The sequence below is a fragment of the Eublepharis macularius genome, chromosome 3, assembly GCF_028583425.1.
Source record: "Eublepharis macularius isolate TG4126 chromosome 3, MPM_Emac_v1.0, whole genome shotgun sequence".
NCBI classification, from domain to species: domain Eukaryota; kingdom Metazoa; phylum Chordata; class Lepidosauria; order Squamata; family Eublepharidae; genus Eublepharis; species Eublepharis macularius.
The window spans coordinates 160,495,900-160,523,832 of record NC_072792.1 but is presented as its reverse complement, the minus strand read 5'-3'; the positions used below and the strand labels follow the sequence as shown (position 1 = coordinate 160,523,832).

Sequence of the window (27,933 nt, the reverse complement as noted above, 5' to 3'; positions counted from 1 at the left end):
TGAATTCTCACTTCACGGATTATCTTTGGCAGGATGCTCGTCCAGGTGTGCCTCTACTTCTATTGCAAGTGCTTGTGGCGTTGCCTGAAATTTGTAGTGAGGAAACTAACAGGACGGTGTGAGTTACAACGGATCTGCTACAGCACAAAGCCTGGAGCTGGCAGGACTATGAAAATTGGTAAGGGATTGCCAAGCAGCCCTTGATTTTTGCCTTAATTTTTGTTGAGAGTCACAGCTGTTTTATTCTCCTCCCACCTACGTACACTATAATATTATTTTGTCTTTGTTAACCTGAAAACTGTGCTTTATGAGAATCATTTACTAAATGTTTTGCGCTGTTTTTATGCTCTTAACTTTTTTTGTAGTTTTTAACCATTTTTATGCTGTGTTCTCTGTAGAGGCAGCATATACATTTTATAAATAAAATCAAATCTTAAAATCCTCAACATGTTTCAAAATGTTTTCTTGACAGAAACATCTCTGAGGAGTTCAAAAAATAAGGTAAGTAAAAGTCTGTTTATGACATAGTTTTCTGTCTCATATTATTCCAATTGTCTTCCCATTGGTATTAACTAGAGATGGGCATGAACCGAAATACGAACCAAAGTTCGGCACGAACTGAGTCGGTTCATGGTTCACGAACCAGCAGTTTGTCAGAGCCCATTTCTGATGAACTGTCACGAACTTTAGGCCGATTCATTTGGTTCATTTTTCGGTTTGTCACTGCAGACAGCTTGGCGCCGATCAATCAGTTTCCTAGGCAATGGGGGGTGGGCTTTCTGCAGACCGTCTGCTGACCCCGAAGTGACTATTTGCTGGCCTGGAGGGGATGTTTTCACGAACCAAATGAACCGGTTCGTGAACCGGGACAGGTTCATGAAAATTCGTGGTTCGTGAAACGTGACAAACCATGAACCGCATGGTTCGGGGTTTTTTCCTGGTTTGTGCCCATCTCTAGTATTAACAGATTAAGCAGTCTTACAAATAAGCCCCCCTCAAATTTCTAAGCCCTCAAGAAGTTTCACGGGGCTTCTTGCCCACGTATCTATCTTAGCCATTTGAAACATGCTGGAATGAACAAAAAACACACAAGTGTTTTAGGATCTGCAGCCACATCTCTGCCTAGAGGGAGTGTTAACTTGTCATGGTCTGTCATAGGATTGGCTGGACTAGTTGTTCTTTTGCAAGGAGTTTTGGAAGCATTCCAAAATTCAGTTCCAAAGGAGCTGCTGCTGCATTAATCCACTGCAGCACAAAACAAACAGGAATCTGGCAGCATTAACATTTTATTCCAGCATAAGCTTTTGTGGACTACGGTTCACTTCCTCAGATGCAATGTAGTGGGCTCTACATGAGCAGACATATTTGTGTGAGGTTTTTTAAAAATGCTGAATCAGGGAACTGTGAAACACAGGAAGTATGGGGTGAGATACAGTTATGTAAAATTCATATATAATCAAGTAAATTACCCAGACCATTCATAATAGCGGTAATTGTCCATCTCCAGCCAGTTAATACTCAGTTAGCAAACACATATAATAGTGAAGGAAGCCAAAAGCTTTCTTCAACCCTGGGGAGGGTGGCAAAGATAGGGTGTTAAGAAGCAGTTTCATGCTCCAGTCTCTCCCCTTACTGCCCTCCCTTTTTTTTGCTGACAGTGGTGACTTGCAGTGTAATCCTAAAGAGAATGACACCCTGGTAAATTCATTGAAGTCATTGGGTGTAGAATGGTGCAATTTTGCATAGGATTGCACTGCTAGAGTTCATTTTGTGCCTTCCTGCAATGTACATCTCCTTAATCCTGTATGATGATGATGATAGATTTATATACCACCCTTCAAGACAACTTAATGCCCACTTAGAGCAGTTTACAAAGTGTGTTATTATCCTCACGACAGTCACCCTGTGAGGTGGGTGGGGCTGAGAGATCTCCGAAGAGCTGTGTCTGACCCAAGGTCACGCAGCTGGCTTCAAGCGGAGGAGTGGGGAATCAAACCTGGCTCTCCAGATTAAGAGTCCTGCCGCTCTTAACCACTACACCAAACGGGTGTACTTTGTATGTAAATGTCTGCCTAATAAACACCCACTACATTGAATCTGATGAAGCGGGCACTAGTACACAATAGTTTATGCTGGAATAAACTTTTCTTAGTCTTTAAGGTGCCACTAGACTCCTGTTTGTTTTTTCCAAAATGTGATCCTCCTCCTGCAGGCCAAAGTTATGCAGTCCCTTCTGTGGTCCCTCCCTGGTCTTTGACACCTCATTCCACCGCATGTGTGAACCAGGCCTTAGGCTGTCATTTGCACATTTCATAAAATAAAAGTCTGGTGGCACCTTAAAGATGAACAACGTCTATTAAAATATGAGCTTTCATGAGTCACAACTCCCGTCAGATATCCTGATATGCATTTGCATGAAACGTATCTTGCTGTGAGAACATCTGTATCTGGGAAATAGCTGGTTTTATTTTAAAGAGAAGACTGAATTTTTTTTTGGTGTGGCTGTTGTTTTGGTGCCTACAAAGTGATAACAGCCAAGGAAAGAAAGCTTGGGGGGGATACTCTGAGGGCCAAGCTACAAGTGACGAATGACACTTGAACGGCAAGTGTATTTCTCCCTGTTCACTTGCCCTCCACTTGCGCTCCACTCAATCCACTTGCCGTTCAAGTGTCATTTGTCACTTGTAGCTTGGCCCTCAGAATCCGTTAGCGGCTTGGTCTCATTTTTCTGATTATAATACAGATGGCCTGTTGAGGTTTAGTTGGGGCTCCCCCCTCACTTTGCTTATGTTTTCCCCTGTTATAAAAGGGAGGTTACTTCCCAGAGACAAAGCCAAGCTTTCCTAGTTGCCCTTCAATGTTTCATTTAAATGCAGATGAAACGTTGCATTTCTGTGCCAGATATGGCAAAAGAAACTATTTCTTCTGAATTATTGCCCCCCCCCCAATGATTTGAATGCAGTATGTAAATAGTGTTTCTGTTTCTTCAAATGTTTCACTTCAAACATTTTAGGGCTGCTTTTAAAAAAAATTTAAGTGTATTCCCCACCATGTGAAAGTGGTGACCCCAATAATGCAAAGTGAGAACGTGGCAAACTCATAGTAGAGTTGCACAAGGACACTTGATAGGGAGCCAGACTTGTCTAAACGTGGATCTGCCATCAGTTGAATGTATGAAACCATCTTTAAATCTCCAGTAAGAGGTACAGATTCCTGAGCACTGCTTGGAATTGTTGGCAGTAGAGAGAGGAAGGGGAGTGGAAAGGATGCGTGAAGCATTAAGTGGCCTTGGAAATACTTTAGGCAGGGTGGGGAGAGAGATAGTAGAGCATAGGAAAGAAACAGTTTTCTTGTTTTCCTGGCCACAATCCAATCTTTTAAAGAGACCCAGATTCAAATCCAGACTCTCAGGGGGTTCTCCAGCAAGCCAGAATTTTTCACCCTGTCTTTGGTTTGGGTGAAAACTAGTTTATATGTGATTGTGGAGAGGCAAAATAACTGTGGGACATGCTCATAATGCCTCCTTTAAACTGGGCCACCATTCATACAAAGCAGAGAGGCTTGATACCTAGCTGCGTTACAGGGGTTGCAATCCATGTTTAAAAGAGGCGTTGTGCAGATGCAAAGTCCCATGGGTATGTTCTTCCTCCTCTCCAGTGTCCTGTTTGAATCACACCAGAGACAGACATTCTGAAGTGTAGTTGAATGAGATCAGACCCGCTGTGGAGTGTAATGATACGGAGACTGTTGAATATTTTTTTTCCTTGAAAAGTGAATGGTTGCCTCTATCGGCCATCACACCATTTAAATCAAATGTTCTGCAGAATAATCCATGCAGATTGCAACCTTAACCATTTCAAGCTGAGTGGTAGCAATCTTTGTTTGAATAGCATTTTCCAACGTGCTAGGTAGTCTTTGTATCGTCTTCAGCTTGCTTTTCCTCTCAACACCCCTGTGATGTAGGCCATTTCTAATCTCATTTGGCGGCGTGGAGGGAGGCTGTGATGTTGAAGAGTATCCATTGAGCTGATGTCCACTTGGTGAACAGTGGTGTTAGTATATCAATAAGGCTGCCTGTTTTTAGAGCGCTGGATATATAAACATGCTCGATTCGGCAGAGTCCTATTTCTTAGTACCACTTGCAAAAGGTTACTCAGTTGTTGTCTGAAAAGTTTTTCACTTTTCACAGAAGTAACTGTGATCTCTTAATTTTTTTAAAAAAAATCTTTTTTTTCCAGTTGCTGCAGAGTTCGATTAGTGTTCATCCAGATGCAATTGAAAAAACCATAGATGCTATCATGGACCTGAAAAGGATTAATCCAGATGTAAACCCACAGTAAGTGGAGAGTGGCAGGAATGTTATCTAATTGTGTGTGTGTGGATTTTTGTGCTCTTCATTTCTTTGGAGACTCTTAATTGGAACCCACCAAACATCTCCCCCTTCCCCCCACCCGACAACAGCATAGCCTATAGATTGTTGCTCCCCTCCTCCATTTTATCCTCCCAACCACCCTGTGAGGTGGGTTAGCTTTTCTTGGCATGTAGAGGACAAGTCCATCAGTTACTAAATGAAACCTCCATTTTCAGAGACAGTATACCTCTGAAAGTCTGTTGCTGGGGGGGTGTAACGAGCTTTTGCCCGTGTCTGAAACTAAGCTTCTACTAGCCAAAAGAAAGATGTATCTTTCTCTTGGAAAGCTTTCAGCAATTAGTTCTCAGACCTGTCAAACAGATAAGTTCTTTGAACCACCTGTTTATCAGTACATTTATTTATATAGGGTTCAATATTGCTTTGCAACTCTTTATCAAACACACAGACACCTGTCTAGAGTTTATTTCACTTTATTGAAAATACACCCTAGTTTTTTAATGAAGCAAGTAATCAAAATATAAATGGCTATTAATATAAATCCTATAAAAACAGAACATAGAAAGGCAATAAGAAATAAGTTTGCTAACATTTCTTAATAAATTCCAAGTTTAACATAATCAAAGTTTCTATGAAATGCATAGGTAAAAATAAGTTCTCACCTAAATTCTCTCAAGAGATTTCTTCCATCAGAGCTCTGCCATTCTGTCTGAGTTTACAATTTTATACATCATCATATGCAAATATCTAAGGTCTTTTTGTGATAGCAAATATCTAAGGTTTGTTTGTGATAGCACAAACAAACGATAATTGGTCTGATGCTTCATTGAATATTCATAGTTTCTACTGTACAACCTTCCAATTAGTAAAAAATTACATTATACTCAAACTTGCAAAACAAAACTATAAATCTCTGAGAAGTGTCAGAAAAAGTTAAGTTGAGAGATCACCATTGGTTGAATCTCCAACAGAGGAACATTAATCTCGATAAAGTCCACTATTTTAATTAACTGTCAAAAGATTGAAGCACACCTGTTAGAATTACCTAACACATAGGAAAAAACACACAGACGGTTCATGCAAAGTCTGAATGTTCATCTAGAATACAAGTGCTTGGCCTAGTATTGCTCACTATTGATTATTGTCATGTGCTTTTATCTATATTGGTGCAACAGGGGAGCAACAGCAGGCGAGGCTTGGGTTTTCTGGGGGCATCTAGTTGGTTACTGTGGAAGGTTAGGTAGATCTAGTTGCCTTAAGATGGCCAGCATAGAATGTATTGCAGTAGTATTTCATGGCAACATGGATCAGTGAGGCTAGACAAGCAGCATCAAGAAGAGGTAGGGAGAGGTTTTGAATCGGAGTTAGATGGGAAAAGGTATTCTTGGCAACTTACCTCCCTTCCCAAAAGCAGAGCAGAGTGCAAGAGCAGCCCCAAACAGTTCGCTTGCCCTAAGAGAATCACTCTGACCCCACCTTCCTAACTTGATTGTCTCCTAGTTAATAGCACCGCAACTGTTTGAGGCTCCAACTTATTTAGATTCAGCGTCATGTTCATTCGTCACAAACCACAGGAGATGTGGTTGTTGGCATTCTCGTTGTCTTTGCTTCTCCTTCGTGTATGGGTCTGGCGCCAGGATTTGACTGTCAGCCTGCATGTGATTTTTATGTCATATGCTTCACACCTCAGAGCACGCACTTTTTTAGCGACAAAACTTCACCCGCAAATGCCAGCTACTTTAGAAGGTGACAGACGAGCCCACTTCTGTACGTGTTAACTCTGAAGACAGCCTTACTGAGTTGCAAAGAACATCCTCTTAAGATTGCAGCCAGAGCACTTAACCCCCTTATTCCCTAGTGAGGAAAAGCTGAAGTACACTTCTACAGTTTTTGAACAAAAGGATAATGGGGTGAAGGTTGATGTTCGAGGCTTTAAATCAGGAGCCAAAGAAACTAGCAGCCTGCCTGCAGTCATCGTTTTGACTGATAAAATTCCAACCAATGTGTAAAATCCAGCAGCCCCTTTGCCAGAATCCTGCCTAAATCCTTCTACAGCCAACATGACAGAACTCCCCTATCCTCAAGCTGTTTTGTTTTTCTTCAGTCCCATTTTTATCACTAGCTATCACCTCATGGGTTACATCTCTCTATTTCAAGCTACATTCCCCCACCCTTATGTCCATAGTTCAGAGGCAAGAAGGAGCTCTTGCCTCTTGCTATGCATGTATGTGTTATCTGTTATGTGCCATCGCCTCCAACCTATGGCAACCCTATGAATGAAAGATCTCCAAAACATCCTATCATTAACAGACCTACTCAAGTCCTGCAAACTGGAGGATGTAGCTTCTTATTATTGAGTCAAACCATTTCATTTTGGGTCTTCCTCTTTTCCTACTGCCTTCCACTTTTCCTAACATTACTGACTTTTTCAGAGAACCTTGTCTTCTCATGATATGATTGAAATACGATAGCCTTAGTTTTGTTATTTTAGCTTCTAGGGAGAATTCAGGCTTGATTTCTACCCACTTATTTGTCTTTTTGGCCATCCATGGTATCCGCAAAACTCTCCTCCAGCACCACATTTCAGGTGAATCAGTTTTCTTCCTGTCAGCTTTCTTCACTGTCCAATTTTCACATCCATACATAGGAATAGGGAATACCTTAGTTTGGATTATCTTAATCTTGGTTCCCAGAAAGACATCTTTATCTTTAAGGATCTTTTCTAGTTTCCTCACAGCTGCTCTTCCAAGTCTCATGCATGTATCTTGTTTGAATTTAAAAAACAAAACAGCCCAACCCACGAAGAAAATGGTGCCCTGCCTGAGCCATTGTTTGTACTGGGATCAACCCTGTCATCTGTTTTAATTCCAGGGCTGTGTCCCAGAATCAGTGAAAGAAAAATGCCTCTGAGCACATGCAGAGTACATTTCCAAACTGCTACAACTTATCTGGCCTCCCCACATACTTAGAATGCAAGTATCCAGGCTTAGTAGGCATCAGGTATGGTCTTAGTTCTCTTCTGAGCCCCCCAGCCCCTGGGGAAGTTTAATCATGACCCTTCCTTGCCACAAAGCAGGTTTTTCACTCACCTCCCAGCAATTTGCTCTGCATTGGGGTTTGAGGGAAGGGGCCCAGCTCCACTAAAAAGGGAGAATTTGGCTGGAGGACAGTGATGAAGGCCGTTCCTTTCTCAAAGGGAGATTTTTTTTTTAATAACATGTCTACAGCGAGAGATGGTGCCAAATCTTTCTCCCCTTCTTTCCTGTCATATGCACTACAGCATAAATGAGCTACAGAGCCTGATTCTAGGAGCCCTAGCAGATTGTAAAATGTCATGGCATATATTTGCCTAGATGAATGCACTTTTTTCTCTTTGGTGAAAAGGTATATTCCCTGTGGAGGCACTGTCAATCATGCAGAGTTCCAGTTGCCAGGTATGGGGATTTAACTTGCTGCTGCTGTTTCCTCTTCCCGCCAGGCTCGGTGTATCTCTGCAGGCCTGCCTCCTACAGATTGTAGGGTACAGGAATTTGATTGCAGAGGTTGAAAAACTACGCCGGGAGCCCTATGATTCCGAGGATCCCCGGCACGAAGAAATGCTTCTGAAGGTAAGTAATCAAACCACGTTAGAGTCGTCGTCTGTATTTACAAGCACCATTTAATAAACCCAAGTTTATTCAGCAAAAGGCTTGACTTGTGCAGTAGCCTATTCTGAGACAGGAGTCAGTTAGGTTCCTTGATGGTCAAATTAGATGGCCTGCTGTAGGGCATATCAGTAGATAGAGGTCTGTTAAAAGTAGCAAAAAATGATCCTGGGTAATCACAGGCTCTTTTCCCCTCTTTTCATATATCTGAACATAGACTGTTAGTAATTCCATAGTGTTAACTCGCTCCTCTGAATCTCCAGCCCGGCCCCTTCCAATCCATTGATTCCTGTTAAATGAGACCTTTCTTATGTTAAAACTCACTGTACTTTATTAAGGCACTAGGTATCCGCTTTGTAACATCAACTTTGTTTTTTCTTTTATGCCTGAAGAGTAGCCCTGTGTAACTCAAAAGCTTGTTCTTGGCACCAAACATTAGTTTTGAACATTAGCTAGAGTTTAAGGTTGCTGTTGTCTTGAACCAACTCAGCTAATAAAGACTTGGTTGGTCTTCAGTGAGCAGAGTTGAAGGGGGAGGGGTGTGTGTAGCTCAAATCATCCCTGCATAAGTAAACAAGTTGCAGATGAGAATGACAGCACAGGAAGTCAACCATCTTATTGATGTTCCTCCCTTATATCTCCCATATGTTCCTGTCCAGGAGTTCAGATTAGACATAGGCACGAACCACCACCACCACCCCAAAAAAAACCCGAACCACGTGATTCATGGTTCGTAGCATTCCACGGAACCTCGAACCACGAACTTCCGACCTTTTCCCATTGTGTGGTTCATGGCATTTCAACCGCCCCGCACCGGCTGCTGAAGCCAGTGGGGGGCATGTGAAACAGACAGCCCCTTTCTTCTGCTGCCGGGCAGCAGGAGAACGGGGCTATCAGTTTCACAGACCCCCATGCCAGTTTCAGCCGATGGGCTGAACCCAGCATGGGGTCTATGAAACTGACAGCTTCTTTCTCCTGCTGCCAGAGTGGCAGGAGAAAGGGGCTGTCAGTTTTACAGACTCCATGCTGGAACCTGCGTGGGGTCTGTGAAACTGACAGCCCCTTTCTCCTGCTGCCCAGGCTGTCAGTTTCACAGACCCTGCACCGGTTCCAGCGTGGGGTCTGTAAAACTGACAGCCCGGGCAGCAGGAGAAAGGGGCTGTCAGTTTCACAGACCCTGCGCTGGGTTCAGCAGATGGGCTGAAACCGGCGTGGGGTCTGTTACACTCTGAACTGTCCATGGAACGGCTGGAAAATTTTGTTTGTTTCGGTGCAAATGAACTGGTCATTCTGTATGGAATTTTGTTCCATGGTTCGTTTTGTGCCCATCTCTAGTTAAGATCCCCTCAACCAAGGAAGCTCAGTTGGTGGGTACACAAGGAGGGGTTTTTTTTGGTGGCAGCCCCACAATTATGGAATAGCCTCCCAGGGAAGTGTGCCTGGCTCTCTCAATCTCTGTCTTCAGAAGTAGTAAAGAGTCCAGTAGCACCTTTAAGACTAACCAACTTTATTGTAGCATAAGCTCTCGAGAGCCACAGCTCTCTTAGTCAGATGCTGTCAGTCCAGGTTCCCTTTCTTGCGGTACCACTCCAGTGCACGCAAACGGTCTCTGACCATCCTCAGTCACTTTGCTCATGTGAAACATCCCTTTGTACAGCCAGATACTGAGCAATTCCCAGGATCAGCGCGGCTTCCCCCCCCCACGCCCCCCACCAGCTGCTGTAAAATTTGCTCCTTGGCTTCTTTTATAGTCTGCCTGGCTTGCTGAGACTTAAGGTGGATTCAGCTTCAAATGATGCAGACTGCTTCTAGCCCTATCAGTACAAGAATCACTCTATTCTTGTATTGCATTTTGCCATTGTCAGTACATAGCCAGCAGTGATGGGACTGCTTAGGGTTACCAATCTCAAGATGGGGTTGATCTGCAGACGATAGGGATCGGTTCCCCTGGAGGAAATGGCAGCTTTGGTGGGCAGATTCTGTGGTGTGATATAGAGGTTATGTCCCTGTTGCTTCCGCTCCCCACAAATCTCCATAAATTTCCCAATGCATATGTGTACAAGGAAAGTGCTTTGAGCTGACCCTAAATGGCCAGAGGGGAGAGCATGAATCGCTACAGTGCATATTCCCATGGACTTTTATGGAGAAGAGATAGTGGCTCAGTTCAGGCATCATGCCAAACCATGGTTTGCATTTCCAGTGTACAGCAAGCAAGTCACAGTTTACAGGCATTTGCAGGCGAGTGCTAAGTGGGGGAGGAAAGCAGGGAGGGGGCACGGTGACAAAAACACATGGACACAGTGCTGGAGGTAAAGAGACCACAACTTTATTGAGATTACAGCTCAGGGAGCAAAGGCGTGCATATTGCACTGATCCGAGCATCAGCTGACCCGACTGCCAAGCCAATGACCCACACGCCCCTTCAAACCCCTGATGGGGGGGACCATGGGATGACAGCCATTGGGATGCCATGTGGGTACACACCCCTGTGTGAATTATCCCCTGCCTCCTGGGAGTGAGGCGGACTGACAGCCCCCAACTGACCATTCACCAGCCATTCCTCACTCCCAGACCCCTTATGGGGATCCCCACAATAGGGAAACTGAGCCTGAAGGCCCTGTTTCCCCCCCAAACGGATCAGTGTCCAATGCCCAATACGCCATCTACTCACTCCAAAGTTGTGACAAAAGGGAGGGCTGGTGGGATACCGCCCCGAGCCAAGTGCTAAGGGGCATGGGCCAGCTTCCCAGACCAAAGGCCTGCACTGGCTGTGCATGGACGTGCTCCCCTAGCCCCTGGTCATTCCCCACCCCTCCACATCACGGCGACCACCAGGCCATCTCCCCACTCGCTTCCCCCGCATCGCCTGCAACCCAGGCCCCCAGTTGAATCTGGGAGCTGTTGTTTCTCTGCTTTTGTTCTCCAGCCCTTTGGCTTTGTCAGCCCACACCAGTTCCTGTGTGCAGCAGCCTTTAAAGGCAGATCAAAGGCAGGACCAGTGACTGGAATCTGCTTGCACAGCACATTCCTCCATTGCAAACCATGCTTCTCTAAGCTGGGCGCTTACTGCTTGCACAAGATGCAACACTTTGTACAGGCAAAAAACAAATGGCTCTGGAGGGATGTCAAACCACAATATGTCTGTTAAGACAATGTCACATTAAACTGTAACTTAATTAAATTGAGCAGTGAGCAGCTGCCAGGAGAGGTTAGCTTTGCTCTTTTCTTGGAATGAGCATCTCAGTTTTATCGGCAGAAAGCAAACTGTGTTGGATGAACTAAATAAAACAATATCCACAAATAACTTGTGGAACTCGCTACTGCAAGGTGACTGCTGGTTGCTAGATGGGTGTGTGAGAAGAGAGAGAACCATTTGAGGAGGAGGTCTGTTATATCAGTGGCCCCTAACTGTAGTAGCCACATGTGGCCTTTGTGTTTAGAGTGTGAAAATGAAATGCTGAATACTGACAGTGGGTAATTGCATGTGATTTTCCAGGGGGGGGGGAGACCGAGAAAGAGGGATCCTGTATAATAGTGCCAGAAAGAAAGTATTAGACTAGATAAATCTTGCAGTGAGAGCAGATCACATCACCTTTATAAAGACACACAAAAAAAATGTTTTTCCAACGTAAATACAAAGTGAATACAGAAATAGCACTTAAATTTAAAAGAATTAGCTGAAGTGTTTTTGTGTTATTCTTCATGTGTGTGTGTCTATGGCTTGGTATTCTCTCAGATGCTGGGTTGCCCAGACTTCTAAAACCCAGAATTTGAAATAGTTTGGGAAAACAAAATGGCTTGTTCCTAGCACCCCCCCCCCCTCTCACTCTCTGCTGAAAGTATTGCTTTCAAGATTGCAGTTCTCAGTATTTAGGTAGCTGTTTGATTTCTCCTCTGTGCCCTTGAAAAAGCAGCTTACAGAAGAGGAGGTCTGCTTATTTTGTGCTTGGGGACTATATTGTGATTTCCAGCAAAGCACGAGGAAGACAGGTTTGGTTCTTTTTTCCTATGCAGAGCTTATTAAGTAGATACAGTGTGTATCCCTGTCAAGGTTTTTGCACTATTTCTGCAACAGGTCACGGGATTTCCCAGTGGCCATCTTTGAAAATTCTGCCATGGCTGAGAAACATTTCTTGCCGATATCTCTTATTTGGTGCATTGCCCCCAAGCTCTTTTGAATACTGGGCATAACAACGAAGCCGAGGCCTGTAGAGAACCATTTTCTGAAATGTCAATCCACAAACGTCTCAGGTTGTAATTTTACCTGTGTTTCCCCCCTCCCCCTTCTGTAGCTATGGAAATGCTTGAAACCTGATTCGCCGTTGGAAGCTCGGATTTCCAAGCAATGGTGTGAAATTGGTTTCCAAGGTGATGATCCTAAAACAGACTTTAGAGGCATGGGACTTCTGGGCTTATATAATTTGTTGTAAGTATAGTTCTTTCCCTTAAAAGTCTTAAGTACAAAAGTTTAAATGTGGCTTCCACTAATACATTACAGACCTTATCAAAGTAATTGCAGTTCTGGAAATACACAAGGCTCCCTCCTCCTCTGTATGTGTGATATTTCCTCCCCTTGGATGAGAAGAAATATTTTCATATCGAAACTATTTGGAGCATCATCGGAAGATTTCGCTTCTGGTTCTTTTTTAAACAACTGCACCAAGAACTACGAATATAAAGTAGATAACAATGAGACACAATTTATTTGAAGAATGACCACTTTCCCCTTCCACCATAATATTTGTATAGTGTACTCTAGGTAGAGAATTTTTCAGTGTGTGTTTCTTAACTGTATGTAAGAACAAGAGAATAAGGAAGCTTCTTATTCCCTCTCCCTTGTTCTAGCTTGCAGCTATAATTTACTTTCAGGTGATGGGCAAATTGACCTGCAACTGTTTTGGTCAGTGTCGTCAAGCACTGAAATGTGTTTTCCCCGATAGGTACTTGGCTGAACGGGATGCTTCCGCAGCTCAGCAAATCCTCTCGGATTCCCTTCAACCAAAATACAGGTAACTTGTGAAACTTAGAATAGCCCGAGCCTCTCATAAACAGATCCTATCAGTAACCATTTTATGTCCTTTGATTACTGATATACAAGAGATTCTTTCTTTCCACATATTCCTTTTTTATGGTTAAACGCATTCACTTTATTTCATGTATTTCTCTTTTTTTTTTTTACTGTTTGAATACATTCACTTTATTCCATGTGATGATTTTTTAAGCTGCTTTTATCTTTTTCCTTCCCCCCTCTCCCATCTTTCACAATGAAGGGAAGTGACTAAAGAGGACCTAAGGTATTCTTGTTTCCCTTTGCATTCTTATAAGTCTTTGCGTACCAGACTTTTGAGATAGTGCATGTCCTTGGTGTGGGAGGAAAGCCCTTCTTGGCAAGCAAATCCAGCAGAGGAAGGCTGCATCTTCCACCACCGCCATCTCTGCTCTCTCCTGCCAGGGTATCTCCTTGTGAGTCTTCTCCCTTCCCTGCCTCCTCACTAGTTGATCCTCTTTCGAGGAAGTGCTACAAACTCCAGCCCTTCTCCTAAATGTACTTCTCCTAGAGCCCTAGTAGAGCGGCTTGAGAAGAAAACCTGCATGCTCCAGTGTGAACTCATTTCCACCATCAAAGAACTGTGCACAGGCATATTAAGGTGGCGAGTGGCTGGATTCCCATAAGGCTTTGTTTAGTATCCCTTCTCGCATGCTGGTCTCACCGTAGCAAGGGCCAGCATATTAGCGAAGCAGTTGAGCTGCCTTTCTTTACAATGACCGGTCATTTTCTGTATTTTAAACATAAGGAGATTTATGTTTTGGTTTGGGAAGACTGCTCAGGCTCGGGCAATACCAAATCTCGGATTGGTTTTACAATAGCAGGCACTGGTGCTTGTGGTTCACCCTCGTTTTGCGCCCTCTTGTACTTTCGGACTGCTAGCATTTGTGCCGGTTTTCGGCTGAGCTGGAGCAGTGGTTTTGATCCCCCCTGCAAACCACAGCTTGTCATTTCACCCAGCCAATCAAATTGTGTTTTGCCAGCAATTAGGAAAAGGAAAAGAGTGCAAGGAGAGGAGGAGGACCGTAAGCCCTGAGACTTGGTGGTTATATCTAAACGGTTTGAAAGAGAGGATTTGGGGAAAGGCCAGGGGAAAACAGGAGGTGCAAATGCATCACAGGGCAGTAGAGAAGTTGGGGGGGGGGGAATCTCACTTCTCAACAGCATCGAACCTGTATGGAAATGGTTACAGTGGCTTTCAGGTATCCTAGATAGGCATCCATTTGGTAAGCAGTGCCTGGCTAGGCAGGATCCTCTGCCTGTCAAACTGGAAGTAGAGTGAGTCTGAGGTTGTGAATAGATTGTGTGCCTATCCAAGAAGTGGAGCATCTCTCATGAGCAAAATTCTGGGTGCCTCCTGTTCCTGCCCGGTATTGCTGCCCGCAGGGGTTGTTGGAGCTGGCTTTCCCTGCTTCAGTGTCGCCCCATCGCTCAGCCAGGACAAGCTGATTGCCCAGGGATGAGCCACAGCAAGCTCTTTCGAGCTCACTCATCCACAGAGGGGCTTTCTTACTGCCCCAGGTCATTAGCGATAGACTTGTGTCCTGAAGCACAGCAGCTTTCCATAGTGTTGTCACCTGTAGATAAGCAAGCCATATTATGTGGTGGTGATTTGGAGAAATCCCTCGTGTCAAAACTTAGTTGCTCCCAACGCTTTTGCTTCCTTTGGGTCATGTGAGGGAAATAGCCTGTCCTAATGTCTCCATGCCGTTTGTGGCAAACGTCCTTTCTTGTTCGCACTGTCTCTGCTGGGAGGAAGATCCATTTTAATACTGAAAAACCTGCCCCTAGTAAGTTGCAGTATATACTTACGGGTGGGGATTTATGTTGGGTTTTTTCTCCCACAACAGAATTCTAATTTCTGCTTCTTTATTTTTCCAAAGAGGCAAAAGTAGGAAAGGGTTTTTTTTAAAAAAAAACTATCTTCAGAAATCACTCTAAAGAGAAAAGTGACCTGATAAACTTCAGCATAGGAGAGAAGTGGGGCAGAGAGGCAAAAGATAGTCTAGGACTTGGGGCTGATTCCACACACGCTGGGTAATGCACTTTCAATGCACTTTATCAATCGTTTGAGGTGGATTTTTTGTTCCGCACATGAAAAAATCCATTCCAAATGATCTATAAAGAGGATTGGAAGTGCATTATCCAACATGTGCGGAATCTTTATGACTGACTTAGAATTCAGGATAGTACAACCTGTTACTGTTTTTTTGTTCCTCCTTACTGCCTTTCCTTTATTTTCTGAAATGCAGTGCCGTGGCTCTGCAGATCCTGTTATCATTCTGTCGTGTGCATGTTTCGAGATGCTTTGACGGTTTGTTGTGCCCCTGCATGTTCTTTTTTTAATTAAAAAGCATAGAGCAGAGATGGAAACAATTCAATAGACATACATCCTTTTAGTCTGTGTTTTGTTGATGTTGTTGATGATATATGTAACATGTCTATTTTTTATTTGTATTTGGGAACAACCTTATGCTTTGCGTTGGGGGTAATGAATGTTGTTGCGTATTTTTGGATGCCTGGTGCTTCTCAGGTATCTGTGAGAAGGCAAAGAGACCTGCCGTGACTGTTGCCGTAGACAAGAATGACCAAATCGAGAAAGGAAAGTTCTAAGGATGTGTGTTACCTAAAATGGTGATAAATTATCGGGGGGGGGGGGTGAATGTTTCAAAATTTGGATTTATAGCATGGCCTATCACTTGCATCAATTTTAAAAATTAAAGTACTTGTGATAAAATGAGTTAAATTTTCTTTTTTAAAAAAACATTTTAGAAATTTGAAGCACGAGAGCTAAAATGTTTCCTTTATTCCCTGAATTTCTGAAAAACGGTTCTTAAGCTTTTTAAAAGAGTGATTGAGGGTATAATGAGGGCTACCAAGCCCAAGGCTGCAGTTTTGCTGCTCATTCTCACCTGATTCCCATCCTCTCTGTAGCCATGTCCCAGATGGCTTTGCGGGTGCCATAATTCCCAGCACAGCCTTTTCAGTTTCAAAAGAGGACTCTCTTTCACTAGCGGAAAAGCTGGTAGGATCCTTTTTGGAGTACTGCCTGTTCATAATGGCTGAGTTTCAATAGTTTAAAGGGAGTCCTGTACCCTGTCATTAAACTGATACAAGGTCAGGGGAACCAGCCCCTCAAACAAGTAGAAAGCTTCCCATTTCAGGCAATAGTTTTTCCTGTCTTCTCGCTCCAGTGGTGTTACTTGTTTCTCAGGCTTGTTTCAGGTGATTTATATCATATCAGTCTTGCAGAATATCAAAGGCCGTACACAGGTCAGCCTTAGTCAAAGAAGAAAAAATAGACCTTTCCACAGATTCCTCCCACTCCCCAAAGTGGAACAGAATTGGCCCATCTTTGTTTAGTGCTGCATAGAGAACAGGCGGTCTCTGAGGGAAAGACTACTGAAGTCACAAGCTCATTTATATGGTATGCAAATGTGATAAGACAAGCAAACTGGTTGCAAGCAGGCTGGATTTAAAATGCTAAATTAGTAAAACGCTACCGCTGTGTAGATCCAACTTTTCTGAGCAGTGTAGAGAGATCCATTTGCTTTTTGTGCAACAACGTCTGTTTTTAATTTTTCAGCAAGTGCAGCAAGGCTGAGTGGGAGAAGAAAAAGTTTGATAAAGCCATTGGGTAAGCGTAAACTTCAAAGCAGAAAAACTAGTATTACTGTTGACAATTTTCACTGGTTTACTTGGCTTCCTCCCTGCTTCTTTGAGTTATGAAGGGAGGCGGTCCTCAAAATGACTGAAATATTTCAGTTTTGAGCCATCTGTTTGGTAGGGTCTGCTCTAGCTTCTGTGATGTAAAGAGCTGTTTTGTGGTGACAGACCTCACACAAGAGGTTCAAAAATTGCACATTCCCATTTCAGGTTAACAGATTAGCATAGCCACAGCTTCCTAGCCAGTTTCATGTTAATATGTGGAAGAGGAAAAACAGAGGTGGGAAGGGATGGTTGAACAACAACACAGTGATTCCGTTATAACCCTGAGTGCAGAGGCCACTGGCATAAGGGAAACTATTGCAGAGGTGACCGCTCTTATTCATCCTTCCTTTGTGAACTGCTTCTACATGGAGCTTTTGTTCCGACATTGGTTTCTTACTTTTGCTTTCTTCTTGGAAGCATCCACATTATTCGGAAGATGTAGTTTGGTTTGGAATTTGGTTTAAAATACCAAAATTTTGGCTGATTCGGTAGAATCTGACTATCCCAAATCAAAATACTGAATACAGAATGAGATTCAGTATTCCAGATTATTTACCAAATTAATTTGGTATAATTCGGCCATTGTGTCCTGTGGGGAAATCAGTCTAGAGGCTTTCTGGTAGGCTCATTCATTTTTCAACTAACTTTTACCAAATTTAGAGGGTGCCTACTCCAGACACTCTTCTAAAGACTCTCCAAGTTTCATGAAGACTGGAACCTGGGGTGCAATTTTGTGGGTGTCCAAAGAAGGGCCCATAAAAAGTTGCAGACTTAGCCTAACAGAACCAGTGTCATTCACAGCAACTGGACACTGGGTTCAGCCAGTGAAGGAACAGCACAAAACAGAACCAGGCAGTACCCAGCCACTTGCTTCAGTTTGGTTCTGTTGGGCTAAGTTGTAAAAGTGTTCCTTTCTTCGGTTTGGTTTGGATGGAATGGATGTGATTCTCTGGTGTGATGTTACATCAGATGTTGCAATGAAGTGGCTTTGGGTACCTTGTTCAGGAGGCCATTGAATTGGACTCTGGGATCCAATCTTAATGAAACTTGGAGATTCTTTAGAGGACAGTCAGGAGTAGGTTCCTTGCCAATTTGGTAAATTTGAAAAATGACACACACACACACACACACACACACACACACACACACACACCCCAGCCCACTGGATATCCCCCGGATTGATTTTCCCATAGGAAACAATGGCTGAATTTTACAGAATTTCTGCTATATTACTAAATCAAACCAAATTATCAATTCGGTATTCAGGAAATACCAATTTTTTCCTCTGGGTTGTTATTCCCAGTTCAGATTTACCGGATTTTTTTTTTTTGGTGCACACCCCTACATATGATTTCATCCTCTATTCATCTTGCTCCTGTGTGTTCCCCAGTCCTTTTGGAAAGATTGTCTCTGTATGTCTTATGGACAGGAATGTGCAAATTTTTAAAGGTTCTACTCACATTACCACCCTTCTCCTTGCCTCAATTCCCACAGCCTCTATTTTTCCCCGTTCACTGCCAAAAAAATAACTGACAGAATAATGTAGTGCAAAAACGTCATAATGATCTGTTGCTATTATCTGCTAGTTCTTTCCTTTTTTTGGTTTAGAGGGCTAGAGACGTGCTTTTTTAAATACGAGGAATCTCTGCTCTGTATTTCTTGCAGCTACTCTTTTGCTATCGTTGGCATTAATATCACAGACCTTGCGTACAACCTGCTTGTGAGCGGCGCCCTGAAAACACACTTCTACAACGTTGCTCCAGAGGCTCCAACGTTATCCCATTTTCAGCAAACCTTCTGTAAGTGTGTGTAGTATTGTGTATGCTGCATGTGTGATGCAGTTGTTGTGCTGCTTAAATAATCACTGCAGGTGATCTGTTGTACAAACCGTAGCTATTTTCACATTGGTTGTTTCCTTCTTTGGGCTAATTTTGGCTTTTGCTGGGAGTGATGACCAACATACAGCAAAAAAAATAGATGCATCTGTTAAGTGATGGATATTGCCACTTGAGAGAAACTCTTCAAATGTCATTGTGAAATATACACATGGTGGGCAGTCAGGAAAACCAAAATTCCTACTGCCGAAACGTGAGCCTATGGTGAGGACCAGAGTTTCCCACTATACTTGTTATACATTCCTCTTTAACCTCTTCTAATGAACTACAATCCTTCACTGCATTTTCTTCCCAAGGTGATTTTACCAGTAATTCCAGATCCATCTCCCAAAAGGATATGGGCTTTCTTTCCTTTAAAACCCCATCTCCTAGACACGAATCCTTACCTGTACCTGGGGACCCCTTTATCTTTTGAAAAATGATACTGCTGCATGCAGATCTCTAAACTTGGATTTAGCCGATTCTCCCCTTGTCCCTTTCTCCTCAGGTCCACCCAGGCCACTCCCTGCTGAGTCTAGGCCACTGAGTCTAAGACCACTTTTGCCAAATTTATCTCTATTAACAATTTTATCCTGCACATTCATACATTCCCATAACATTCCCTAGGGTATTGGCTGTTCTGCCACGCACTCTTGCATTCAAGAATGGCTCTTGGAACTGGCCAGGTGATGCAGCTGCACTAGATGGCATCCAGTCATCCACCCATCCTCTTCAGACTCTTCCCCAAGCTCCCAACCAAACACAATCCCTCTTAGTTGCACCAAGCCTCAAAAAATCCTTCCCCTTTCCCATCCTGTAAACACCTAGTCAATCCTGCCAACTACACCAAATGTCAGATGGGAATTCCAGCCTAGGTTGGGGTCCATTGTAGAGGTGATTAGACTCCACAAGGACCTGACCTGTTACTTACACAAGGGTATGTTTGAGCTCAAGGTGCCAGCAGAAGGGAAAGAAGGAGACAGGACACCAACATACCTTAAATTTGTCCCTAGCTTCAGAATTATGATGGAGTTGCAGTGCCCAAAACGAAGGGAATCAGAATATCATGGCCCAAGTTACCACCAGAACCACTTCCCCTTCCATTTGCCAGGGAAGCTCACATGTCTGTGGCAGGCATAACTCATCCAGAAATAAAGCTAGAAGTCTCAAAATTGGCCCCCAGCTTCAGGATGATGGTAGGAATTTTCAGTGCCAAAAATGAAGTTGAATTGCACCCTACTGGCTAGTTCTATGTTGTCTAATGTCAGTCCTAGAATTATGGTTGTTGTGGGTTTTCCGGGCTGTATTGCCGTGGTCTTGGCATTGTAGTTCCTGACATTTCGCCAGCAGCTGTGGCTGGCATCTTCAGAGGTGTAGATGCCTCAGAAGATGCCAGCCACAACTGCTGGCGAAACGTCAGGAACTACAATGCCAAGACCACGGCAATACAGCCCGGAAAACCCACAACAACCATCGTTCTCCGGCCGTGAAAGCCTTCGACAATACAGTCCTAGAATTGCTTATACTCTGTTTCAGCATTTCTTCAACTCTGTATTGGATTCTTGTTAATGCTATGTCTTTGTAAACTTGCATTTATTTACCCTATGACATGGTTTATGGAAATGTCCTTGATATTGATTGTCCTAATCTCACACTATGTAATCCGCCTTGAGGCTCAGTGAGAAAGGTAGACTGTGGGTGGGTGGGTGCCTGAATGAATGAATGAATCTTGACACAAGTTAGCTCCACAACATTCCTCTGCTATTTTCAATGAAAGCAAAAGTTTACTCATGAGAAGCCAGAAAAGTTCAGGCAGCACAAACTCTACAGAGAGGGAGGAAAATAACCTCTCTGTTACAATACAAAGGGGGTTAATCATTTCCCTGGCTTAAAAGAGCCCATGTGGTAAGTCAGAGGTGGATCGGGGAGATACAGGTAGAAATTCTCACTCAGAGCTAAACTACACAAGACAAATTACACATGTGCAACACGTGAAAGCACTTACATGTGTTTCCCCGTTGCTTTCCTGTTCACTCACACACTGTTGCCACACTACACTCGATCTGCATTCAGTCCCGTGCTTGGACTTGCATGTGTTTCTTCCCCATTTCTCCCAGACGAGAGATGGTATCCCATGATGCACCTTCTCTTCGCACATGTTCAAACCTTCCTCTGCAGCTTTTCTGAGAGGGAGACTTGTTTATTCAATTGGATGTATTGGGGGGGGGAACTGCCGGGTTTCCTGGGGGGTGCTAAAAACAGGGGTTCCACACCTCTGCTGAGATCTTGCAGCTCAGCTCGCCAGGAAGGGGGGGCATCTATGCAAAGGGGGGCAGGTAGTCCCCATTTTGGGAGCCATGGCAGCATTTCTTGCTGTCAACCAGAATCAACACTTTCCTGCCTGCTTTTTCCCAGCCACCTCCAATCTCCATTATTCCCTATGGGGAAAACTATGGGGGATATCCAGGGGGATGGGAGGTGGCATTTTGCAAAATAAATCTACAAAATCTTCAGGGAACCTACTGCTAACATTCCTCTAAATATCCCCCAAGTTTCAAGGAGATTGGACCTTGAGGATCCGTTTAATGGCCCCCCAAAGAAGGTGCCTCCAGCCACCCCATTTTTTTCCTATTGTGGAGAGAAACTGACAGCACTGCAGAAACCCATAGATGATGCCTTCCCCAAAGTCCAATCTCTCTGAAACTTGGGGGGGGGGGGAGGTCTTCAGAGTACAGGAGTAGGTCCTGTGCAAATTCTGTGGATTTTGCTTGCAAAATGCCACCCCAGCCCCCTAGATAGCTCCCCTAGTTTTCCCCATAGGGAACAATGGAGATTGGAAATGGCTGGTGGCACCTTCTTTGGGGGCCTATAAAATGGCCTCCCGAAATCCAATCTTCATGAAACTTGGGAAGTCTGTAGAGAACAGCTAGGAGTGGTTCCCCAGAAAATTTGGTAAAATTCAATCCTAAAATGCTCCCCCAGACCCCAGGAAAGCCCGGAATCACATTTCCCATTGGAAACAATGGCCAAATTTTACCCAGTTTGCTCTGTATTGCTGAGCCAAACGAGAATGTGTACCCCCCCACACACACACCCCATCCTTTTCAGGTTCGTGTATCAAGCATGTTTCTGAACTTTTCCTCAGATGCTTAATTGTGTTGCCACAATCTTTCTTCCCACCTCCTCCTTACCCGATAGAAGACACTGCATGGAGAGGAGGAGGAGGACGTTAAGGGGGAAGGAGGAGTAGGGAGGCGACTGTGTCAACTAGAAAACGGGAGAATTTAAAAACATGCCAGATTAAAAGCAAAACAGTTTGGGTGTAAGCCGGATCTAAGGGCAAAAAGAGGTTTAAGGAAGAGGAAGCTGCTCAAAACTGACACTCTGCAATGGTGACTCGCTGATTATGGCCATGGACACTTGCAACCATGACTACACCAGTTACCTGACACATGCACAGACTAGGGCTACAGGACATGTGTTCACCTGGGGTGAAATGGACACAGGTAGGTAGGAACAGACTTGATTCTAAACACTCGCATAGCCTCAGGTAATTCGTTTCGTCTAGTTCAGCTGTCAGCCGCTGAAGGCTGCTGATAGGCCTTTGGCCACTCACACATTGTCAGCCAGACTTTCTTCACAGGGTGGTTGTTGTGATGATGGAGGACTGGAGAACAGTGTGAGACACTTTGGATCCCCATCAGGGAGAAAGGCAGAGTATAACTTTTGTTATAAATCCTATTATGGGTACAGTTTGCAAAAAAGGGGGATGATCTCTCTTGCCGTTGCTTCCTTTGATAGGAGGCAGAACTGTTCATTCAGTAATTGGCCCACCATTAAAGAGCACAACTGGATGGGGCTTGGGGGTTGACAAGCAGAGCAGACAGTGGTAAAGCTCAAAGTATGTAATATATAAAATACAAAACCATCACCTCTGTTGAATAATGAAACTTGATAAAGGATTGACATTTGTTGCAATAAAGATTAGTGCCTGGGCAAAAATCCATTTCACAGGCAGGCATCAGTTGCCTACATTCATAGCAGAATAAGGTCTCCATTTATAGTTTACATCTGACTATCACATTTTTCCCCTTCCCTTCCTGCAGGGAGGTCAGGGCAGCATACAGGGTTTTACCCTTGCCCCCATTGTATCCTTGCGGCAATCCTGTGAAGTAGGTTCGCCTGAGAGAAAGTGACAGACCAAGGTCACCCAGTCAGCTTCATCGTAGAATGGGGAGATGGAACCCAGGTATCTCCTTGGTCCTTGGCTAGTCAAAGATTAGCCCCTGGAAGACTGGCATGAAGTTATCTTGAGACATCACAGACAGCAAAATAAAACAGTTTGCAAAGTTCATCTGATACATTTTTAATATGTTTTTAAATATGGTCAAAACCTTTATAAATATTTGAGAATCCTTAGATCATAAATTGAAGCCTTATACGGCTTGTTTTTTTTACTTGTCAGTGCCAGCTCATCCACCAGGTGGCACTGCTCTGTTTGCACAGCTATGCAGCCTGGAGGAAAAGTTCAATTATTATTTACCCAAGGTTCTTTACCTTGGAAAAGCTCAGTGGGAGAACATCTGCTTGGCATGCAGGAGGTCTTGAGTTCAGTCCCCCTGGCATCTCCAGTTAAAAGGATTAGGTAGGAAGTGATATGAAAGAGCTCCGCCTGAGACCTCGGAGAGTCATTCCATGTCAAAGGAGATGATACCGACCTTGATAGACCAACGGTCTGACCCATTAGAAGGCAGCATCTTTTGTTCAATGGGTAAAGTTTAATTTTTTCTGCTCACTTAAATATTGGTGGATGGTAATTTACATCGTGATCAAATTTGAGATTGCCAAGCAGAGCCCCTCTCTCGAGGAATGGAACTGTACCTTAATTTCTGTCGTATCTGTTCAAGACTTGCTTGCCAAACAGTCTTTTTTTAAATACCTCCAACTTAAGGCGAGCAAGATTCAAGTTCAGTAGCACTTTCCAGGGTATAAGTATTTGAGATTTTCCAGAGTATAAGCTTTTGAGAGTCAAGCTCCCCTTCATCAATACAGGTAAGAACGGAAACTGCCTCAGCCCTTAAATTCCAGTCAGAAGGTATGAGGGATGGTGCAGAGAAAGGACTCAAGATGGGAAGGTGTGCTGCAAAATGGGTTGGTAGTGGGAGGCAAATCTTTTCTTGCCCGCAGTTAGCCCCATAGGCTTAAACAATTTCTCACTCACAGTAATGCACTTCCTAACATGGACATGTTCCTAACATGGGCATGTTGGTTTGCCTGCAGCAAACCAACATGCCAATTATTAACATACTTCCATACCGTTAATAAAACTGGCAAATAGATTAACTCTGCAGATATTAAATGGCTCCACCCATGGTAATTATCCAGGCAAATTTACATTTTTATCTGGCACAAGACCAAGCATGACTGACTACATGCTCGTGAATGGGCCATTTTCATCTTTGGTCAAAAATTTTCAAGTGTTGCCCTATGTAGATGAAGATCATTTTCCTCTTCTGGTTCATATTTCCTCGCCGTCTTGGAATCTGTGTTCTAGATTTTGCATTATCAAGAGAACTCAGCCGGGCTGCCGAGCGAAGTGGTCATCTCAATTTGCTGAGCAAATCCAGGAGGCTCTGGGAGGAGAATATTTTCAGAAACTGTTCAGACTTCACCCAATATAGAAGATGGCCCACTTGCAGCTTATGATAAGATAATACAGAGCCTCCAGCTACTGTTAACAAGAGAGGTCCAGCCCATTCAAAAGGGTGCTGGGAGACCGTCCAAAGCATGGTTTGGTAAGGATTGCCCTAAAGCAAAACAGGTGCTTATTTCCACAGTCCACCTTTTTAGGCAGACAGATGGAACAGCTAGATATTGAGCTTTAATACTCCTTCAAAATCAAAAGAAGCAATATAAGCAATTGCTTGCTTGTAAGAAGAGAGAAGATTCTATGAATACACGGGCACTACTTATTCAGGCGGCCAGAGATGGGAATTCATCTGTGTTCTGGAAAATCATCTCTAGTTCAGTCTCTACAACAACATCATCTCCGGACACTTACATCACCTCAGATACCTGGGAAATGTATTTTCAGAGGATGTATGAGGATTATAGCTGCTTACCACCTGTTCTGCCCATAGAAATCCTTAATTCATGGCCTCCTGTCACTATGAAGGAAATCAAGTCTTTGGTCGGCCAACTGAAGGCTGGCAAAGCACCTGGAGTTGACTTTATTCCTCCTGAATTCCTAAAATGCAACATCAATTGTTGGGGCCCCCTGCTGGCATCCCTTTTTACTTACATCGGCCAAACCGATCATATCCCTAAGGATTGGGGACTGGCAATTATAGTTCCCCTGTTCAAAAAGGAGTAGGGATGACCCAACAAACTATAGGCCAATCACTCTGCTTAGTGTCATCAGCAAACTATATGCGTCCCGCCTCCTTGATAAATTCAAAATTTGGCTTGAACAGGAAGATCTGATTGCTGACAAACAGGCAGGATTCAGAGAAGGTAGATGTTCTACAGATCACTGCATGATCCTCCAATACCTTATAGAGAAACAGGCAAAACTGGCTACAAAACAAAGGGTATTGGACACTGAACGCCAGCCAGATTTAGGGAGGGACCTAGGAGAGAAGGAAGGTAGAGACTGGTGGAGAGAATGGAGGAAGAAAGTGGGACGCTGGAATGGATGAGAGATGATGGGAGGAACCTGGGAGTAATGGGGGGAAGGAAAAGCAGACTCTCATCCGCCTATTTGACTATTGCTTGTATTTCTATACATACTCCAATCAGTTCATTGGCATCTTATAATATATTTAAACACCTTATTGAATGGCCTGCCTGAGGACATAAGGAAAACTCTCACTCTCTTTGCTGAATTATTCAGAAGGGCTCTATTACTCTATTACTCAGGTAATAGGGCTGTGTTAGAAATGACTCAGAGAGATGCCTTGGTAAAGGGACAGGGACTGTAGATTATTTTACTGGGTACTGTCTGTTGATGTATATATTCTACTGGACAGTTTCCTCATTGATAAAGATGTCTTGTTTAATTACTTGAGCTTTTTTCAGCAATGTTTAATCTCTGTATTTGGATTTATGCTTGTTTTCAAATTTCTGCAACCCATACCCTATTGTTTTTGTTCACTGAATGTCCTAGCTGTTCATATTGATTTGCACTATACAATCCGCCTTGGGTCTCAGTGAGAAAAGTAGACTATAAATAAATAAATAATCACGACTTTTAACTGGCACATAACCATGTACGCATGCATGGTAAAAAAAATACATATTAATGAACCTCTCTTTGCAGTAAAATTGACCATAGCAATTGGGCTAGTGAGCATCAAGGATCACAGAGGCTGTTGATGGCTAAGGGGAGATTGTTTGCTGACACTTTCAATCTTTTTGGTGCTTTTCATCCTCTGATAGGCTATCTGATGCATGAATTCCACAAGTTCTGGATTGATGAGGATCCTCTGGACATCATGGAGTTCAACCGTGTGCGAGAGAAGTTCCACAAGCGTATCCTCAAGCAGCTCCAGAATCCAGATATGGCCCTGTGCCCTCACTTTGCTGCCTCAGAGAGCTTGATCAACCTGTAGGCGCTGGCTTGGTTTGGTTTGGTTTGGAAACACTGCCTCATTCACATGTTAGGCCACCATCCTAGAGATAAAATCGCTCATGTACTGAATGACCATAGCGATTGTATGCATGCTTCTTGGTGCAGTATTTCATCTCTCCCGTTCTCTTTTTGGCATCTCCCTCACACTGCTCCTTTTGAGAGGGGGGGTTGTCATGAAAATGGAGTGCTCATATTGCGGCATTTTGCAGTGTTAAACGTTCTGAATTGATGTCCCATATGAAGAAGTTTTTTCTATTTTTTTAAGTCTCTCTTCCCTCACCCTTCCCTATCACCCCGGTAATTCAGCATTTGATTAAAGAATTGTCAGTCTCTAGCTGTGAGGGATTTTTTTTTGTACATGTGGAATAATTCAGTTGAAAAACTCGTATTCTGTAATCCTTTTAACTTAACATTTTGTTTTATGATAACTAAGAGTACTTTTTAAAAGGGCATGATCCAGCCAACGTTGAGCACTTTTGAATCCCATTGATTTTTTTTAATAGCCTATGCTTAAATCTTTCCCACTCAAATTAATGGGACATTAAAGGGCTTCTGTTGGATGGATTATACCCCATATTTGTACGTTATTTAGAACAGTGTGTGTAACTTGAGCCTTGTTCAGGCAAAATAAATGAAAAAGGCATTTTCCCCCATGCATGCACCATGAAAAAATGAGGTTTATTATACAAATATGGGAATAATTTTTGACATACGCAAAAATTTATAATGAAGCTACTGTGATAGTGCAGAATCATGAAAGTGGAATGAATTTTGAAAGCATTGCCTATGTTGATTGTGAAGATCAGAAAATGTACAGATAGGTAGGTAAGGAAGAAAGGTTTTGTCTTTTTTAAGAAATTCACCTTACAGTTGCACCACCATATTCATAGGACCACAACAAAATTGAATCATGCTGCTTTGAGAATGTGGAGTTGACCTTTTGTGTTTCTACATGAATGTGACACAAATCGATCATGAGTATGTTCGATTCCTGTAGAGAGAAGCTAATAAAAATCGGTATTCTTAGTGTTGACATATTGAGTTTGGGCTTTGCTTTGTCAACTCAGCTCCTAACTGAGGGCTAAGAGGAGTAAATTAACTAAAAGGCAGGAAGAAAAACAAAAGCATAGGACAAAGTGATGGCTTAAAACACACACACACACACACATTCAATCCATGTGGAAGTCTCCTTGCATAAACAACCCTGTAGAAATAAATGAAAATTGTGCATGATTGTAACTGGGCTAATTTCATTATTGAGCCTGTGCAGGAGCAGTTCTTCTTGGATCGTGCCCAATGCTTCTGACACCATGTGTAGACTGTCAAAATAGTATTTACCATGGCATTTTCATACCCATGGTATTTTTTTACCATTGGAAGTTTAGTATTCTAGGTAGTTTGTGAAATTGCTTGCACAGCAAGATTGAATTTGAGGTATTGCCTAATTATTTGTGGATTGTATGAATAAATTATGTCACTCTAAGAAAAAACTGTGTGTTTCATTTCCAAAACAGATCAGCAATGTGTTTACTGCCTGGATGCGCTTCCAAGAAAGGGATGTGAAGCAACATACATCCATGGTGTTTTTTCTGAGGAGCAGTGGAGAGGGGGCTTCTACTTATGGGGATTAATCTGAATCTACACACTGTCTCCATCTT

The 27,933-nt window shown here is 43.2% G+C and overlaps 1 protein-coding gene across 1 annotated transcript in view; it reads left to right on the top strand.

Moving 5' to 3' along the window:
* The window catches only part of ELMOD1 (ELMO domain containing 1), a 43,417-nt gene extending 15,694 nt beyond the window's left edge, over positions 1 to 27,723 (top strand). The window contains exons 2-11 of the mRNA XM_054974143.1: positions 33 to 178; positions 473 to 501; positions 4,239 to 4,336; positions 7,848 to 7,977; positions 12,306 to 12,439; positions 12,954 to 13,022; positions 13,284 to 13,307; positions 16,647 to 16,697; positions 18,437 to 18,570; positions 26,083 to 27,723. Coding sequence (XP_054830118.1) covers positions 33 to 178; positions 473 to 501; positions 4,239 to 4,336; positions 7,848 to 7,977; positions 12,306 to 12,439; positions 12,954 to 13,022; positions 13,284 to 13,307; positions 16,647 to 16,697; positions 18,437 to 18,570; positions 26,083 to 26,255 — 988 coding nt within the window. The 3' untranslated portion in view covers positions 26,256 to 27,723. The remainder of the gene's footprint in view (positions 1 to 32; positions 179 to 472; positions 502 to 4,238; positions 4,337 to 7,847; positions 7,978 to 12,305; positions 12,440 to 12,953; positions 13,023 to 13,283; positions 13,308 to 16,646; positions 16,698 to 18,436; positions 18,571 to 26,082) is intronic.
* Positions 27,724 to 27,933: the final 210 nt, after the last annotated feature.